This window comes from Asterias rubens, chromosome 16 (genome assembly GCF_902459465.1).
Source record: "Asterias rubens chromosome 16, eAstRub1.3, whole genome shotgun sequence".
NCBI lineage: Eukaryota > Metazoa > Echinodermata > Asteroidea > Forcipulatida > Asteriidae > Asterias > Asterias rubens.
Genome location: NC_047077.1, coordinates 8,032,896 through 8,051,999, shown reverse-complemented (window position 1 = coordinate 8,051,999; position 19,104 = coordinate 8,032,896). Strand labels below are relative to the sequence as shown.

The 19,104-nt window shown below is 39.8% G+C and overlaps 1 protein-coding gene across 1 annotated transcript; it reads right to left on the bottom strand.

Annotated features, from left to right (window-relative positions):
- Window positions 1–2,610: 2,610 nt before the first annotated feature.
- On the bottom strand, window positions 2,611–18,327 carry LOC117300731 (protein disulfide-isomerase A6 homolog). The gene is made up of 11 exons (XM_033784514.1): window positions 18,183–18,327; window positions 15,477–15,618; window positions 14,778–14,835; window positions 11,559–11,685; window positions 10,065–10,204; window positions 9,075–9,293; window positions 5,143–5,295; window positions 4,447–4,598; window positions 3,723–3,881; window positions 3,286–3,385; window positions 2,611–3,075 (listed from the first exon to the last, which is right to left on the bottom strand). Exons 1-11 carry the CDS (start codon window positions 18,196–18,198, stop codon window positions 3,004–3,006), a joined length of 1,338 nt encoding a protein of 445 aa, XP_033640405.1. The 5' UTR covers window positions 18,199–18,327; the 3' UTR covers window positions 2,611–3,003.
- Between the last annotated feature and the right edge of the window lie 777 nt (window positions 18,328–19,104).

Sequence of the window (19,104 nt, the reverse complement as noted above, 5' to 3'; positions counted from 1 at the left end):
GCAACTTGAACCTATACATGTCCATATCACATGGGAAATGTTTTGCAAGTTCTTCGTTTTGAGCAATGTTGAAATTCCTTCCCAATTTTTTGTTTTGGTTTTCAAGGGAAAATGCAACTTGAACCCGTACACTTTCATATCATTTGGAATTTGTTTAGCTTGCCTTTGTCCGATGGATTTCTGAACTGTTAACCTTTAATGTGCTGCATGCACATTTATTTATGAATGAGGTTTTGATTCATGTAAAGAATTGCTTTGTAAATAAAAGTTACAAGTTTATTTAACAATTATTGTATGCCGAGTGTTCCAGTTTACTTATTTATTTACTGAAAGTATGTGTAGGCAAAACCCACTCATTCAACAAACATGGTACATTGTATATGGTTCTTGTATTATAAGGGCAAGGTATTTTTGCATTACATAAGGGGCACCTGGGCACATTGGCAAGGATAAGGGCATGGAGGCAATGGCATGGGGCAGGGAGGCAATTACCAAGGCAGGGTCACGAAGGCAATGACCAGGGACATGGATGCAATAACCAGGGGCAAGGATTGAGAGCATGGAGCATCGAGGCAATAACCAAGGCAAATGCCAGGGGCTTGAAGGCAATGACCAAGGCAAGGGCACACATAAGGGCCATGGATGCAATAACAAAGCGAGGGCACAGAAGCAATTACCAGAGGCAATGACAAAGGCAAGGGCATGGATGCAATGACCAGGGGCAAAGAGGCAATGACCAAGGCAAGGGCATGGATGCAATGACCAGGGATAATGACCAAGGCACGGGCACAGAGGCAATGACAAGGGGCATGGAGGGAATGACCATGCAGGGCATCGAGGCAATAGCCAGGGGTGTATGAAGGGATGACTTAGTGAGGTATCGGCATGATCAATTGACTCAGTGATGGGTCCTAACATTGTTACACAGGCAAGTGACTTTCAAACCAAATTGAACCAGCACAGTTTAAGAACACAACTACAAACAAAACCCTGCCACTATGGAAAGTCTTAGAAGAAAATTCAGAAAATATTTATTTCATGTCATCAATGAATCAAACAAATACATGTTTAATGACAGCTTGTTTTTGTTTTACAGAAAAAAAAAAGGTTGTGCTTGTACAAAAACTACAAACCCTTAAACGGGTTGGCATTCGCCACGTAAGTTTGAGATCAGAGCATGTATAATAATTTAGGAGGCTTATATCATCCTTACTTCACGTACATGTACTTGCAATCGAGAAGCTGAATTGCAAAGGACGTGGGTACATGTTCAAACTGCAAGGGTGCCTTGGTAGTCGATCGAACCGACCCATAGGGCCTATATGAGCACGGAGATCAGATTCAAGTGTTTGATGCTTCAAGAGGGAGGGAGTAAAATGCTTGAGGCTTAGGAGAGAACCAGCGCCCAACTCTAATCACATAATATCATGAATATGGCCCTACTGGGAATCAAAACAGTTGAGAGAGGAGAACGCTTGATGCAGAACCAGCGCCCAACTCTAATCACATAAGATCATGAATATGGCCCTACTGGGAACTGAAACAGTGACGAGAGCTGGATGCACTAGCCAAACAAACTAAGTTTTATTATGTATAGATTCTTAATCCCGGTTCATACTTCCTGCGAATGCGAAGCGAATTAGACTTGAATTTGGCGTCACACCCTCCTTTCGTAGCGATTATTCGCAAGGGAGTAGAGCAGAGGGCAACTGCTGCGAATTGTTCGTTGCGAATTTGTGACGTCAAGATTTGCTTCGCATTCGCATTGCTTTAGGCCATGTCCGAATCGATGGCTACAGCTACATCTCCGTGACATCAGGCATTTATCAAATCACTCGAGTTGGATTCAAACCCATGACCTTTGCATTGCAAGAGCTGATGTTTTACCACTAGACCAGTGAGCTTGCCCAATGGCTGGAGGCGGTTGGAATCCTTAATGTGTTGAAGTCATTAAAATGTGTGTCTGTAGCACAGATCTTTGGCTATGTTAAAATAACAAACTAAAAAAAATATTCAAAGGGTAATGAATCTAGAACTAGATTAAAAACAACCAAATAACGAGATCAATTCAACATTTTACAATTGTATCATACATGTACAAAACATGATAAAAGTCTATGGTAACTCTACCAGAAAGCCAACATTTCAACAACAATTTGCCATCTGAGGTAACAGTTATGTCAAGTTTTAACTTTAAATTTCATCAATACTTAACTAATAATTTCATCAACTGTTTTATAGTACATGTGACTTAAACATGCTGCAGGGCAGCTAAGGTTATTGCATAAGCAGCTAATAGGGAAACCAACGACCGTAAATGTTGAACAATAAATTAAGGTTGCTTTTTTTAAACGTAAAATCTACAATGCATTTACCTGCTAACAAAGGCCCAATTCCATAGAGCTGCTCAAGCAAAAAATGATGTTTACATATTTCCTGCTAAGCAAAAATGAACAGGACACCAGTCTGGATGGTACATGATGCGTGGTATTTTGGCTGGTAATCTTTCTATTGATAGAAAGATTTTGCTGATCAGCAAAATTATGTTTTGCTTTGCTACTTTTTGTTCTTAAGCAGCTCTTTGAGATAAGGCCTTGGTCTAAGTTTCTGTTGAACCTTTCTTTATTCAACATACTTTGGTAGATTGGAAGAAATAATTAAAATTAAAGAAATAATTCATTTCTCCTTTCTACTATGTCTTAATGTTTTAAAACAATTTAAATACAGAAGTGGAGTAAAGCTTCCCCAACCCACTTATTGATCTGAATGAAGGCAGCAGGAATAAGCAGGAAATTAAACAAGAAAAGTACTACATCCACCGAAGGAGTGGAGGTCACATTCAAAAGATCTTAATTTGGCATTACATTACTTGCCCAGAATGTTTTTTTTTGTTCTACCAATCAACTCAGGGATGTCAAATAATTATAGATAAAAAAACTAAGACAAACCAAAATGCTGTACATAAAAAGTTCACCACCACTCGGTGTGTATTGCTGATTTATTTTATAGTTCATCTTTGCCGTCTTCAGCATCCATGTCAAAATCACTAAGGTCAATATCATCCTCCTCTGGTAACTGTTCAAAACAAAACAAAAATTAATTTACCTCTTTCTCAAAAACTACGTTACATCAGAGGGAGCTGTTTCTCACAATGTTTTATACTATCAACAGCTCTCCAATGCCCATAACCAAGTACATTTTTATGTTAACAATTATTTTAAGTAATTACTAATAGTGTCCAGTGCCTTTAATGAATGATTGATAAAAGGTCCAGATATGACTTACCACTCCATCTTTACCGTCCCATGGCTCTGATTTATTGATGACTGGTAATTTTTTTCCGCCGATAACTTCAGTCGACAAACCTCTTCCCATTGCAACAGCCCTAAAGGAGTGAGAAATAAACCAAACTGAATCATCAGGTGGTGTTTGAAGCTGTGTATCGTGTGAAGGATAACAATAAGGGAATCAATGTGTGGTGAAGAGTTATTCAACTAGTGGTTTAATCCCAACGAGGCCTGGTTCTTAATAATTTTACCGAGACGAAGTTGATGTTTTTTCAAACACCATGATGCTTCGTCTTTCGGATGGGACGTAAAGGGGTTGTGTGTTGTGTAATGCATGTAAAATAAACTAGTGCACTTATGGAAAGAGAAGGGGTTGCCCCTGTGTTCCTGGTCTGATCGTCAATAAAAGAAACTATTATAATTGTTATTAATTACCTGAGATATTCATGGATGCCTTCTTTGCCGAAGGATCCCTTTAGTCTAGTGTATGTCATTTTACGAGAGTTAAGAACTGCCATGGCTGGGTAGCCAAATCCACCGATGCCGAGGGCGCCCTCCAAATCCATCTGCGCACCAGCTTCAGCCCAAACCCATCTAAGAGCACAAACGAAAAAATGTAAAATGTTGCACTTGACAAATGAAATAAATTATAATAATACATAGCATTTCTAATACGCTATACAAAGAACACAGCGTCTAGCACTGACAGTGAAAAGGGATAAAAAAAAGGCCTAGAAACACAAAAAGGACAAAACAGAATAAGCAATAAACTCAACCAGGACAAAAGCAAAGGGAAATATGGGAATAGGAATCTGGAAATGGTTTACTTTATAGTTTATGTAAAAAAGTCACAACCCCTTAAGGTGATTCCTCTGCTGTCACTTCCTAGGATGTATCATAAACTTGGGTGTGATCTCTGGCTAATACAGGTTGAATGACTTCTGACTGGCAACCGTGAACAAAGATATTGGACAAAATAGTGACACTGCCATCCGCCAAACTAGGACGAGATAGCTCAGTTGGTAGAGTGTTTGCACAGTAACCCAGAAGTCACAGGTTCGACTCCTGCTCTAGTTAATTTCTCCTTGTTCAACCCACAATTTTGTTTCTGTAAAATCTCCCATGAGGAGTATAGCACCAGTCACAGTAAGAAGCTTACCCCCAGGACTTGTAGCGCTCAGTGTTATCTTTAAGTTGACGGAGATACGTGTTACGTCCAACTGCTCCTGAGTCTAAGATGTGTGGTAGAATTGAGATGACACAAAGTTGATGTTTCTCACAAGCTTCTTTCAATACTTCCTCCCCAGTTACCTGCAATTAAATCAAGAGATGAAGTTTGATTACCTTGCTTTTCATCTCGATGAATTCAAGTTCCAAATCCGTCTTAGACACATAAAACCTCACATGTGGAAGTGGTTTTAATCTCTACTTGTTTAACACCAGAGACTTACATAGCACATGTATCTACCAATATGGTACACTAGAAGTTGATTTCACAAAAAGTTAGGAGTAGGACAAGTCCTAGGAGATATTAAAATTGTAAATTATAATCGCAGCCAGAGGCCGAATTTAAACAATTTTTACAGATAACAATATTAATATATATACATATACAAAAAAATAAAAATAAAACATCCAAAAAGCAAGGATAGCACAAATCGACCAGAGTCAGTTATTTCAAAGCTGATATCAAGTACAATCAATCAGAAACACTAACAAAAAGAGCGGGAAGTGAGCTAGACCTTTAAAAAAGATACAAAGACAGCTACATGTACACTTGGAGTGGCCAAAAACAGAACATATTAATAAAAACAATTGTAAGGCAAAAGGAATTGTTTACTCATTCAAGACCTACCTCGACAACCTCTGGTGCCGGCATAGCCTCACTGACTTTACCCACTGCCCAGCGCACAATATCTGATGCTGTGCGACCGCCGTTGAAGTCTTCAGCACTACTCATGTCTTTCTTTCCAGCTGGGAAATACTTTATGGTTGGATATCCTCTCACCTGAAAACAGGTAAATCCACTTATTAATTCTTGCTAGCAAGTTTGAACCCAAACTCCGATGACCTCACCACCAGAATCTGAATTTGATGCTCTAAACCAGGTGGCCATACTAATAATAGTAATAACAATAATCGTAATAATAATATTGAAGTCTTATATAGCGCACGTTTCTACCAAACAAGGTACTCAAGGCGCTAAGTATATACAAACTTTCAGAAAGATGTTTTTGCAGTAATCAGGCATGAGAATGGGTGATGATAAAAAAACAGAAAAATTCAGTTGATTGGAAATGTCAATATTCTATCATTTTTCGTGTGCGAAGCAACATGAGCGCGCAGCGCTAAGTCCCTTATGGCCGGGGTCCAGGGCCCGCTTAAGGGCCCTGGGAGCTATGGGTATTTTAGAAGCTCTGTGGTGGTCTCTGATGCATTTCTTATACCTATTTTTCCAGGTAGAAGTGAGCTACTAAAAATAATAGGTTTGAGGGAAATTAAGGAATGTAAAGCTCAAACAATTCAAACAATCTTATTCCTTATTTCTGCCCTTGAAAATGCTTTTTTTTCTCACCAATAACTATTTGTATAGGTTCTTTGATTTGAAATTTGGTTGTGTAAAAGAATTTTTTTTGCAATTAAATGTTTATGATTTTAACGTTCCGTCGGCGAGGCACATTTATTTTTAAAATATAAATAGGCCTATATAATTGGCGAGAGCGATGTGTTTTTGAGAAAGAGGTTGTTATTCAGCATAGGGTATAACTGGAACGAGGTTGAGATTAGACCCCAACATAGAAATAGAACCAATGAAGAAAGCACGTCGTCCGGACGTACAGTGTGTTCGCTGGTTCCCAATATATCTTTCGCTGGTTGTGAGGCAATAACAGGTACCAGTTTTCCATGGCCTGCCGGCGATCTCAGATTCGTGCCGCGCTGCTCATTGGTTCGTGTACAAACCTGCACGTACACAGTACACATGGTGCAAAACACGTAAAATGTTTTTTCAGTAGACTTTCAAAAGTCTCCACACGTGTTGTCTTTGCTGCAGCAGCAAGCGCATTACACGCAAACATTATTGAACCGTACCACTATAAATGAAGCGAGGAATGAGGCAAGTTTATACATCTGTCGCTGCTGCTGCATGCATGCGTGATGCCAGGAAGACCACAAGCCGTAAACTGGGCCAGCTGCTGGACGGCAATTTATTGTTTAGGCGCTGTTTATTCATGAACGCCGTTTATTCATGAACGCCGTGTGAATCGATCCGCGATAATAACAATTACAACGGTAAACTGACATTGTCTGAGGAGAGAAGAGGGATTAGAGAAATCCAAATGTATACCCTAAAAACCTACCCCCCCCCCCCCCCCCCCAATTTTATAGCAAATTCACATCAAACTCAGAGACCACAAGTTTGAAAGGAAAAAAAAACAAAAAAAAAAAAACGGAATTCCGGTTTAAACCGGAAGATTCTCATGCTTGAGTACCGTAATTTTCGGATTATAAACCGCGGTTTATATGTTGATTTTGACATTTTTTTGAACCCCTGCGGTTTATATTCCGGGCGGCTTGTAGGCCGACGTATAAATATTTAAGAGAAAAAACGGCATTTTTTAAAAGAAAGATCGTATGTAAAACATTCTAAATATTTTTTTTTTTAAGAAACGAGAACAAAAACCTGCAAAACATGCCTGTGTGATGACAAAGTCCTGTTGAAAATCCCACCCCATTTGTATTCCGTGTTTCCTTTGTAAAACGTTAATCAACCGCCGTCAGCGCCCTCGCTCAGCGAAACTCAGACTAGACTGGTCCCCGTCTATTTATCCTAGCAATATATATATGCTGACGTCAGACATTCAGGCTGCACTCGTGTGAGAGCGAAATAGACTGGTCCCCTGTCTATTTATCTTACGATCTCTACATACTGACGTCAGACATTCAGGCTGCACTCGTGTGAGAGCGAAATAGACTGGTCCCCTGTCTATTTATCTTACGATCTCTACATACTGACGTCAGACTTCCAGGCTACACTCGTGACAGCCAGCGGTTTCTTCAGCTCAACCACAACATCAGAATGGTGAATGAACGTACACAAAGAACTATGCCGCGCCTGGGATCAAACAAAACGTGTTCAAACCGCCCTCATTGTTGAGTCCATTAATCTTGAACATGTAGCGGCACTTGTGTAAACTCCCTGAAGGGCAGAGTTTCTTATTTATTACTGGTCTCACAATATTGGGCGTGATTTTAAATAAAGGGTTCTTTTAATGCTAAATCTTGTTGGGTTTTAAATAAAGGGTTTTTATTAATTGTAATGAATTGGGGATTTAAATGGATGCCAGAATAATCGGGCATGCTATACCGCTTATACTATTACTATTAATATTTTTAGGTTCTCTCTTTTTGTTTTTTAATAAATGGCTTCGAACGGATTTGGTTTATTAATCAAAGGTATTTTTTGTAACTTTATAATTTATCGGGATTCAACAGGGGTTGGGTTTATTAAATAAGGGGATTTTTCTTTATTCAGGGGCCAGGTAATCCACTTTTTTATAATATTTTATTATTTCACTTTGCACGGTTATCTCTTTTTGGAAGTAGTGGTAGCTCTGAAAAGAACTGTTGGTTTTGTTTGATGTCTTGATCTATCTGGTTTCTTACAAATTGAAACCCTCGAAGTCGCTGTCTTCGCTGTCGCTGCAAAACAGAGCGGCTAGCTCCTCACGCAGACCTTCTGCATCACCGGCGTCTTGATCTTGAACAAGCACGGCCCCTTTGTGCGCATGCTGTGATTGGCCGTTTGATGATTGGCCGGTGGTAGTTCCATTCATAAAATCTTGGCTAGACTTCGGACGGATCGGCTCCCTATTGTACAACACATAGCCTGAACGTCTGACCCACACTTCGCGGATTGTGGCCAAGTCTAATCAAACGTGAACAACTTTTGTCAACAGAGGGCGATGCGATGCAGGGCAAAGTTCAACTATTTCTAGGTGTGCGTTGTCGACCGATCTTTGATTCACGGAGATTTGTTGCCAAAGAAGTTCACAAAACATGGTCAACACAACCGATCATCAAAATATAAATTCAAATTCTGGAAAAGGGTTGTTGATGGAAACAAAGGATAATTCAGGACTGATAGTGTGAAATAAAAAAATCACCCGTAATGCGTACTTCACTTCCGTGTTTTGAGGTTAGTTTGTTTTCATTAATTTTTTTTTTTGGGTCGCGGTTTATACTCCGCGCGGCATATACGCCGACATTAAATATTTTTTTGTATATTTTGAGGAAGTGCGGTTTATACTCCGCGCGGTTTATAATCCGAAAATTACGGTAATGAATTCCGAGACCCAAGTTTTTAGCACCTTCTATGGGTTTACAAGGTGCTACGGCGCATACAGCAGCCACAGCCAGGAACACCGGGGCAGAATTCACTGGGTTCTTTTACATGCGTTACACAACACATGGGACCAACGGCTTTACGTCCCATCCGAAGGAAGAAGCAATGGTTAAGTGTCACGGCGCATGGGGAGTCGAACCCATACTCTGCTGACCAGAAACACCAGAGTTTGAATTCGGTGCTCTAAAAATTACCCAACAAATTTCCACATGATTTTCAGGATTTATGAGCAAACAACAGCTAAATGCCAGTAACAAGCAGAACGCAACAAAAGCAAACTTGTTTGGTAAACCCTGTTTTTATCAAGGAAGAAATTTCACGCTTAGCAAATTTTTGTGTTTAGTAGCTCTATGAAATAGCCAGGAAACCATAAATGTACATACCCCAAATGCACTGGCTTTAACCGTGTGTACAGTGGCATCAAGAGCTCCAAGTTTGACTTTGCCTTTGAGTTGTGCTGCAGCTTTAGCCCATTCTGGTGCCAGGTTCTTGCAGTGTCCGCACCATGGAGCGTAGAACTCAACCAACCATATATCGTCACTGTCTACAACAAGCTCATCAAAGTTAGCGTCTGTCAGTGTGATCACATCTTTATCACTTCCCTGTAAAAGACATCAAATTAACACTTATAATAATGATAGTGAAGGCTTCTTTTTTCGATAAGTGCACCAGGCTCTTCTACGTGCGTTACTTTTTTAATTTTTTTTTATTTCAGGCATGATATTTGGTCCTTGAAAAAGTTGGCACAGTTTTGATGAACAAGGACTGACCTTTAACGGAATAAGCCTTGACAATGTTATCCCTTGTTAAACTGGCTCCCATTCTTCAGACAAGGGAATGATATATAGAACAACAATAGCAAGTCGATCCTCACAACTGAACTAAGTATGCAAAATAATCTTTGTTCTTATACACATGCAGGATACGTGCACTGGGTTCTTTTACGTACATTACACAAAACACGAGACCTACATGTATGGCTATATTTGCTTGTCTCTTGAAACCCTCCAAATCAAAGTATCAAAAAAGTTGAAGATAGATACTCAAGCAATATGATTAATTTGCATAAATTAGAAATGGCCTCTTTTACCTCTATAAGGACCCACCAAATATAATTAAGTACCAAAGGCGCAAGATGCGAAACTGAAGCTTTATCTCTTGTTGGAATGTGAAATACGCATGGGCGCCATTTCAGCAAGTGAATGTTTTGTTTCCCATTGATAGGAATGATCATTGTCTGCACTGATCTCCACTGATCTATTGTTGTATCAAAAGAGTTACTGGCCGAAATGGCATCCAGTGGGATTTCACATTTCCGCCCAAGTTCCGCATCTTGCGCCTTCAGCGCTCTATAATCTTTGAGACCCACTTACCGAGCCACCACTTCCCCCTGATCCTCCAGACCCACCTCCCCCTCCTCCTCCACTTGACTTCTTTCCTCCCAGTCTCCCAGTCACCATTTCCTTGGCAGCTTTCAAACCCTCATCAGTTATTCCGGCTGCTGTTCTGGCACCTGCACAAATTCCACAACAACAAAATACATCAATGGCAAGTCAGGTCTGTACGATCGATTTGATGGCAAGGGCAACAAGACATGTTCTCCTCAGTAAAGGGAACCCTATGGTAAAGTTGTACAATTCTAATGGTCTATTTCAAGGGCACCAAGGCAATGACCGGGGGACATAGAGGCAATCGCTTTAGTTTCCTTCGTGAAATATCATGCCTGGCAATTTAAACAGTTGATGTTAAAACACTTTCAGTTGGCATCTGCTCTGGTATTTGTTTGGTGTTTTAGACACAGTGCACATTGTATGCTGTTCCAAAATGAATGATGGAATCCAGGCCGAGTCCTGAAAAAGGTCCCAAGTCTAGCTTGCGATTAGAGAACAAAAGAGGTCCTCATAATATAGCAACTTGCAACACTTTGGACTTACACACGTCCACACAGTGTTGTTAACAGTGTTGAGGTATGGGGTGTAGGAACTTGCAACACTTTGGACTTACACACGTCCACACAGTGTTGTTAACAGTGTTGAGGTATGGGGGTGTAGGAACTTGCAACACTTTGGACTTACACACGTCCACACAGTGTTGTTAACAGTGTTGAGGTATGGGGTGTAGGAACTTGCAACACTTTGGACTTACACACGTCCACACAGTGTTGTTAACAGTGTTGAGGTATGGGGGTGTAGGAACTTGCAACACTTTGGACTTACACACGTCCACACAGTGTTGAGGTATGGGGTGTAGGATCTTGCAACACTTTGGACTTACACACGTCCACACAGTGTTGTTAATAGTGTTGAGGTATGGGGTGTAGGAACTTGCAACACTTTGGACTTACACACGTCCACACAGTGTTGTTAATAGTGTTGAGGTATGGGGTGTAGGAACTTGCAACACTTTGGACTTACACACGTCCACACAGTGTTGTTAACAGTGTTGAGGTATGGGGTGTAGGAACTTGCAACACTTTGGACTTACACACGTCCACACAGTGTTGTTAACAGTGTTGAGGTATGGGGTGTAGGAACCTGCAGCACTTTGGACTTACACATGTCCACACAGTGTTGTTAACAGTGTTGAGGTATGGGGTGTTTCTAAGAGTACAGAACAAAGGAATGTCCACACAGTGACCGTAACCCAGCAGTGTGTGTGTGCGACTCACAGAGCTAGCACTGCGTGAGTGCATGTTTTGCTACTTGTGAGTCTGTTGTCCGAAAGCTGGTGTTGCAGGTTATGTTTAGTAGAGCCTTGAAACCAAGCCTAGGTTTCCAGCCAAAGACTCAAAGGGGGATGGGGTGGGGTGGGGTGGGGTGGGGTGTTGGAGTTGGTGCCATGGGGAAGAGGCTTTGTTAATTTCTCACCATTATAATCTTTTGGGGTTTTCTTATTAGCGCCAAATATTTTGATAGAAGGAAAACCACGGATGCCGTAGGTGCTTGCTAATGATTCATGTTGAGTAGCATCTACGGCTGCAACATTTACAATACCCTGCAATTAATCACACAGTAAAGTCAACTAAAATAATCAGTTTTACAAAATTACAGACAAATTAACACATTTCTACAGAGAAAAAGGCATGCTTCATGATCGATTTCTACTACAGACGGTCAGAGCAAACAGATAAAACGTTGAGTTTACATGTGTCAACCACCAGTTCTTTTTAGAACAAACACTACCCAAAAAGAGATGTTCACATGTAATAACCGTATTGATAACGTGCCCTTTGCAAAATAAATCAGAGCAGGGTCATTCCGTGTCAAATCAACCAGTTTTCAGAAAAGTTCCCAGGTGACCCCCTCAGATTTTGATGAAACTTCATCAGAATGATTGAGTGTGGCTCAAATGAACACATACAAAAAAGCTAAGTCATACTCCATGTCGTTTTCGAGATATGACCCATTGAAATTTGGTCGAGGCGGCCATTTTGTGCTCGCGCGGGACGCGAAAAGTGATTTTTTTGATAATTTCCGACTTTGAAAGCTCATAATTTAATTATTGTACCAGGTAGAGAGCTCAAATTTGGTATTCCATCTTACTTCTTGCCAAATTTCATGAATCTGCACTCAATTTAGATGTATCTCCTTTAATTTTCTAGTTATGGTCACCTAAAACAGGCACTTTAATCAGCCAAAAATGTTTTTTGTGATTTTTGGGGTCACCCTGTGCCCACATGAGGGGTCAAATAAATCCTATATTCCCTAGGTATTATCTATGGGTGCATGTTTATACCCATAAGCAATTATAAGCTCACCAATGCAATAATTTAGAAATAGCATGGGCCCAAAGTTGGTTCCAGCCAGAAAAAGGTCAAAAAGACCCCGCCCGTCTTGACCCCGGTTGACCCCGCGATCAATTGAAATGTTTTTTGAAATTGATACCAGTTAAACATATATATTATATCTACTTATACACCAATTTTCAGCTTTGGCACTCAACTCCTTCATGGTGTGGTGGCAATTTGAATGTTATATGTTTTTGGCACATTTTAATGTAATATCATACAGTGTACATGTACATGTACATTCATGTACACATACAATACATGGTAATATATGTTTGAAGCTTGTGTAACTTATTTTTTCTGGCTAGCAAAAAGTAACATCAACGCATTGGCATCTGTGGTGTCTGCGTGATACACAAGTACATATTTTGTTTGAGAAATGAGTGTTTGCATGTGATACACATTAGAGAAGTATTGTTCTAAAAAAGTAGTGTATGGAAAGTAATACCAGCGTTTAATATGCAAATGAAGTGACCATGTGATTGGAAAGTTTAACCAGCATAAACATAGCATGGAGGAAACAAAACGGACTGGGGTTGGGTTAAAACCAGAGAAGAATATGACAGATAGTTAGTGTTAAGTACTGGCAGATTTAATTTGTATTGTGTGGTTTGATCCATGTTTCAAGTGAAACTACACACGGTACACTTGGGTATGGTTCCATACTGGGGTATGGTTCCAATATTTTGTGTGTTATGGGAGAATTTTGCAGCACTTCGTGGTACCTGCCTTAAATTATTTATTGCAGTTAAAAACATGCATCATCAACCCATTTCTAAAAACAATAACACAATTAAACTTACTTTTTTGCTAGCCAGAAAAAAATAAGTTACACAAGCTTCAAACATATTTTACCATGTATTGTACATGTGTACATGAATGTACATGTACATGTATACTGTATGATATTACATTAAAATGTGCCAAAAACATATAATATTCAAATTGCCACCACACCATGAAGGAGTTGAGTGCCAAAGCTGAAAATTGGTGTATAAGTAGATATAATATATATGTTTAACTGGTATCAATTTCAAAAAACATTTCAATTGATCGCGGGGTCAACCGGGGTCAAGACGGGCGGGGTCTTTTTGACCTTTTTCTGGCTGGAACCAACTTTGGGCCCATGCTATTTCTAAATTATTGCATTGGTGAGCTTATAATTGGTTATGGGTATAAACATGCACCCATAGATAATACCTAGGGAATATAGGATTTATTTGACCCCTCATGTGGGCACAGGGTGACCCCAAAAATCACAAAAAACATTTTCGGCTGATTAAAGTGCCTACTTTGGGTGACCATAACTAGAAAATTAAAGGAAATACATTTAAATTGAGTGCAGATTCATGAAATTTGGCAAAAAGTAAGATGGAATACTGAATTTGAGCTCTCTACCTGGTACAATAATTAAATTATGAGCTTTCAAAGTCGGAAATTATCACAAAAATCACTTTTCGCGTCTCGCGCGAGCACAAAATGGCCGCCTCGGCCAAATTTCAAACGGTCATATCTCGAAAACGACATGGAATATGACTTAGCTTTTTTGTATGTGTTCATTTTTGCAACATCCAATCATTCTGATGAAGTTTCATCAAAATCTGAGAGGGTCACCTGGGGACCACTGGTTGATTTGACACGGAATGACCCAGCACCAAGTATTATTACAGCAAGGAGTGGGATGAACTTTGATTAAATAAGACCTAATCCTTAGAACCATGCAAGGGTTTACACACCGCTCTGGGGGCAACACAATATATACTGCCAATCAAACCAGGAACACTGGGCGAATCACTTCTCTTTTTGATAAGTGCACTGGGTTCTTTTACATGCATTTACACAACACATGGGACCAACGGCTTGACGTCCCATCCGAAGGACGAAGCAATGGTTAAAGTGTCTTGCTTAAAGGACACAAGTGTCACGGCTGGGGATTCGAACCCACCCTCCGCTGATCAGAAACACCAGAGTTTGAATATGGTGCTCTTAACGGCTCGTCCATGACACTGCCATCATACAAACCTCACCTAACCTCGACTAATTTTACTTCCATCATGCAAAGTTTCAATCTGTTCTTGGGTATGATTCAGTGTTTGTCAACACACTAGGTATAAACTGTGCTGTGGTGTAAAACTGATGATGTAGTTTGTTAGCTTGCACTTTTGATCGTCTTCGTGCAGTGTGTGCATTAATGTTTGAGAAAGCATCAAGATGTTGTTTTATTCACTATGTAATATGAACACATCTCTGGGGTTGTTTTTGACATTGCCACTCTGTAGATGGGAATATATTTTGTTACCTTTAGAGCTGTGGCTGCCTTGTTCCATTCTGGAACCAAACTTTTACAGTGTCCACACCTAGAACATCAAATAATAATAATCAGCATTCAATATTTTCAAAAAGTTAAGTGTTAGTAGATTCTGACATAACCAATACCAGGCAACAAACCATTTAAACCAGTGAGAAACTGAGTTGGTATACATTGGATGAATAAAAGCAAATACTTTATTATAACGGATTGGATCTTGTGATCTCTGATTTGACATTTTATAGTGCCATTCTTTATCAACTGAAACTGAACTTATAATAGTTAATTAGCTGAACCCACACTCGGATGACCTTTTACCACCAGACTTTGAATTCAACGATCTAGACCAATCAGTTTATAGGCTTGCATAGTGGTGTCTTGCCTCACCTTCCACCTCTCGGACCCTTGTTTGAATCCCACCGGGGGGGGGGGGGGGGGGGGGGCACTATGTGGATTGGGTATACCATCAGGGCTACTTGACTGGGTGGGTTTTCCCTGGAATTAATTCTCTGAGGTTTTTCTCCCATACATGTATCTAAACTGAAATTTCTTTATTATCTTCTTCTCTCCCATTTCTTGTTTGGCTCTAATAAGAGCGCTGAGAGTATTTATCCAGATCCTGAACAAAAATTCAGTTCACAAAAACAGGTCTGTTAAATTTGTGAAGTTCTACTTGTCAAGCACACTTACCATGGAGCATAAAATTCTACCATCCATACGCCATCTCCTTTTACAACTTTGTCTTGGAATGTGTTGGCCGTAAGTTGAACTACGTCTGATGTACTACTGTATAATGCATTAGAAATACCAGCTAATAGCAGCAATCCTAGTCCTGTAAATTAAAGAAAAGGAGACAAAAGTAACAGATTTAAAGGCAAGACTTGTTATCAACTTTTGGGCTGAACAAATAAACATTGAGTGGTGAGTAGATCCAGTAACTGGGGCGCTGTACTCCTTTTTTTTCTCTCGAAATTTTTACATTCTCAGTCGAACTAGCGCCCCAGCAAAATCATATTATGGTCTGAGGTACGTGTAAGGCAACTTTTTCATGGATGTCACACCAAAAATGCCCAGAATTACGGAAATATCCATCGAATTACCTTCAAAACTGCCAACTGGCCTCTCCATATGTTTGAGACGTTACACCAAGTATGAAACTGTACACGCGGAAATTTTTCCGACTAAAAAATTAAGATTTTTGAGCAATCCCCTGAACCATCCTTCTCTTAATGCCTATCTACAACCGTTATTTTTTCTGTGCACGGATTAGTAGTGCATTGTGGGTCCGGATCATTGATATTTTTCTTTTTCCAGGACGAACGTGGGTTATAAACCCAATATCTGCACACGTCCGTTTGTCATAGAAAGAAGAAAAAAAAAGCGATCTGTGCTTTGTGCACAAAACACATAGTCCACGCATCTGGGAACCACGAAATACTGGTACCCTGTGCGAGCATAGGGTAGACACTTCGTACCTTCTCACAAGTCACTTCGTACCTTGTCACGAGACACTTCCTACCTTCGCACTAATTCGGTTTTATGCATCGTTTATGATTATTTTGTGCTTTGTGATCAGATAATTATGAAATCAAACCAATTGACCACGGTACAAAGTGACCAATTTGGTTACGGTACGAAGTGTCCCGAAGGTACCAAGTGTCCAGGGTATGAAGTGGCAAAGGTACGAAGTGTCCGACATTCCATTTTTATCGTTTACACATTTTTAACATTTTAATTTTTTTTATTAGTAGGCCTACTACATCACTATATTGTATAGGCCTATCACTCAGTCAGAGCATCGTTCAGTTACTGGGTCACCCCTGCCCCCCCCCCCCCCCAACCTCGGTTTGTTTCAGCATGTTCAGTGCAGTCCTACTAAAAGCCGCCAACAAGCCGACAACGCCGACAACAAGTCCAGAGCGCCGACAACACGCCGGCAACAAGTTTTTAATACCTCAAAAATGGCCAATAAACCATAGATATATTAGAACTATATGTGTTCTGTAACATAAACATAAATTTAATGGAAAAACTTCACGTAAAGTGTGTATTTTTTTACCAAATAAAAACTTCACTTGCACGGAAAGCGGTCGGACGCCATCTTGGCTTAAAAACCGTGTTTGGACCAGACCATTATGATACAGGTAGATTTAGAACTTGCCAACAACAGAGGGCGGGCTTCATGTGAAGACCTTCACTGCAGTTTGCAGAGTGCATGACGCCCGCCCTCTACTGCTAAATCTGGTTTACCCGCATCATAATGGCGTCCAACCGTTTTCTGTGAAAGTTAAGTTTTTTTTCTGGTTAAAAACTCACACTTTTCGTGAATTTTTTCCATTAAATGTATGTTTATATTACAGAACACACATAGTTCTAATAGTACATCTATGATTTATTTGCCATTTTTGAGGTATTTAAAACTTGTTGGCGGCGCTCTGGACTTGTTGTCGCCGTTGTCGGCTTGTTGTCGTCTTTTAGTAGGACCCTGTTCAGTGTTAATTTAAAAACAAAACATGACAAAACGTAATAATTAACAATCATCGGATGACATTCCGTATAGCGCCACCACTTTTTCACTAATTTTTACAAAAAAGGATATCTCATTGAGGTAAATTAGATACTATATTATTTCATATCGAATGAAAAAGTGGTGGCGCCATACGGAAACTTTTCCCATCCATCTCTACAGACTCTACTCTGGTATGTATGTTGAACCATGTACATGTATCAATTGTTCTATTCTAAGCTACTTCATGCTTTGTACAAATCAAAATCCAACCTCAACCTCAGGAAGTTCTGGTTTACCCAGAGAGTGGTCAACTAGTACTACTTACTGGAACATTCTCCCTCGAAAAAGCAATTGAAGCTTCAAGTGTGAACATTTTCAAGGGACATGTGGATAAATTCCTAAAGAACGTCGGGGGACTCTACATAAGCTTATCTAAGCTGTCTGCCCCAGTAACCAGAACCACCGTCTCCTCCCCAGTTGTGTGATGGCGTCGGTGGATTCAAGTAAGTTCAAGTAAGGTCAATGCTTCTATGAGCATTTCAGCCACCAAAAATCCAACCTGATTTTTTTTAATTTGGACTGTGGGCAATGGTGTTTGGTGGACCTACTGACAAACTTGAGCATGATCATGATGGTCAGATGGCATGGTGGTTAGATTTAGAGTAGACTGTATATAATAAAATATTAGATAGATAGAGGGGTTTGGCCTAAAAATTAAACGATTATTAACTAATTTATTTTAAAATATATCTAAATATTAACTTAAAGGAAAAGAAACACAAATAAATGCAGCATTTTAATTGAATGAAATCATATAATATATTAATAAATAGGCCTAAACTTTGAAAACTATCGAATACCGCACTAAAAACCTGCAATTAACTCACCAATAAACTTGTCCATCTTGGCAGGGCAGCACTTAGTATGAGAGGTGTGTTATGACACTGCCCTTTTATTCTGCAGTCCACGCTTTTGTATTGTACACACGCATCATGTGAACGTGGCTCAATTTAAAGGCAAGAACAACCGTGGCTAAACCTGATTGGTCCGTGTCACTTCCGCATTGGCGACCTTTGACATAAACAATGTCAGATCTGACGCGCCCCCCCCCCACATTGCAATGCGCTAATAAGTATACGAAAAGTGCTTGCGTTGATTGATTATACTAAACTTCACAAAGTCCTCCCGCCATTGTACTTTGATATTATTGGGAAAGCTCAGCGTTATTAATAAAGTGCTGGCAATATTTTGCGTAAAGCAAAATAATAAAAAATAAATACAAATAAAAAATAAAAACAGGAAAGAGTTTGGCCACAAAACTCCATCAAGTATACATCCATTTAATTGAGCGAGTGTGTTTACATTGTTTTTAGCCTGATCGGATGGGCAGTCATCATGCAGCCCTACGGCTTGTGCATGAGTCAACATTGAGATAACAGGTGTGAGTTGCCATAGGAAAAAAGTGTATTATTCTTGCCTCTTTTTTAAGTGGAGCTTTTACGTAATGGTGTGCAGATTTTGGTGACTGTCATTTTTTTATGATGATGGGGATTTGAAGTTTTAAACCTCCGGTCGACAGATCCGTGTCGTTTCCTTTCAATAACATGAAATTGTGTGCAAGAATAATCCCAGGCCCTGATAGGAAAGTTCTTTCTCCGTATCAAACAAAAGCAACCGTGCCCTTCGCCCGCCCACAAAGCGCTGCGCTTTCTCGAATCAGAATAGTCTTGTGTAAACAGATTATTTATATTAATATTTATTTCAAATTATTATTATTTTCCAAAGAGAGTATTTTATATAGTGTGTTTG

Excerpts from the sequence above, each read along its gene's own strand:
- LOC117300731 (XM_033784514.1), bottom strand. Across the intron at positions 14,836-15,476 it reads GTAGAATTTTATGCTCCATG|GTGTGGACACTGTAAAAGTT; the intron begins GTAAGTGTGCTT and ends TTGATGTTCTAG. Across the intron at positions 11,686-14,777 it reads AGGCAGCCACAGCTCTAAAG|GGTATTGTAAATGTTGCAGC; the intron begins GTAACAAAATAT and ends GATTAATTGCAG.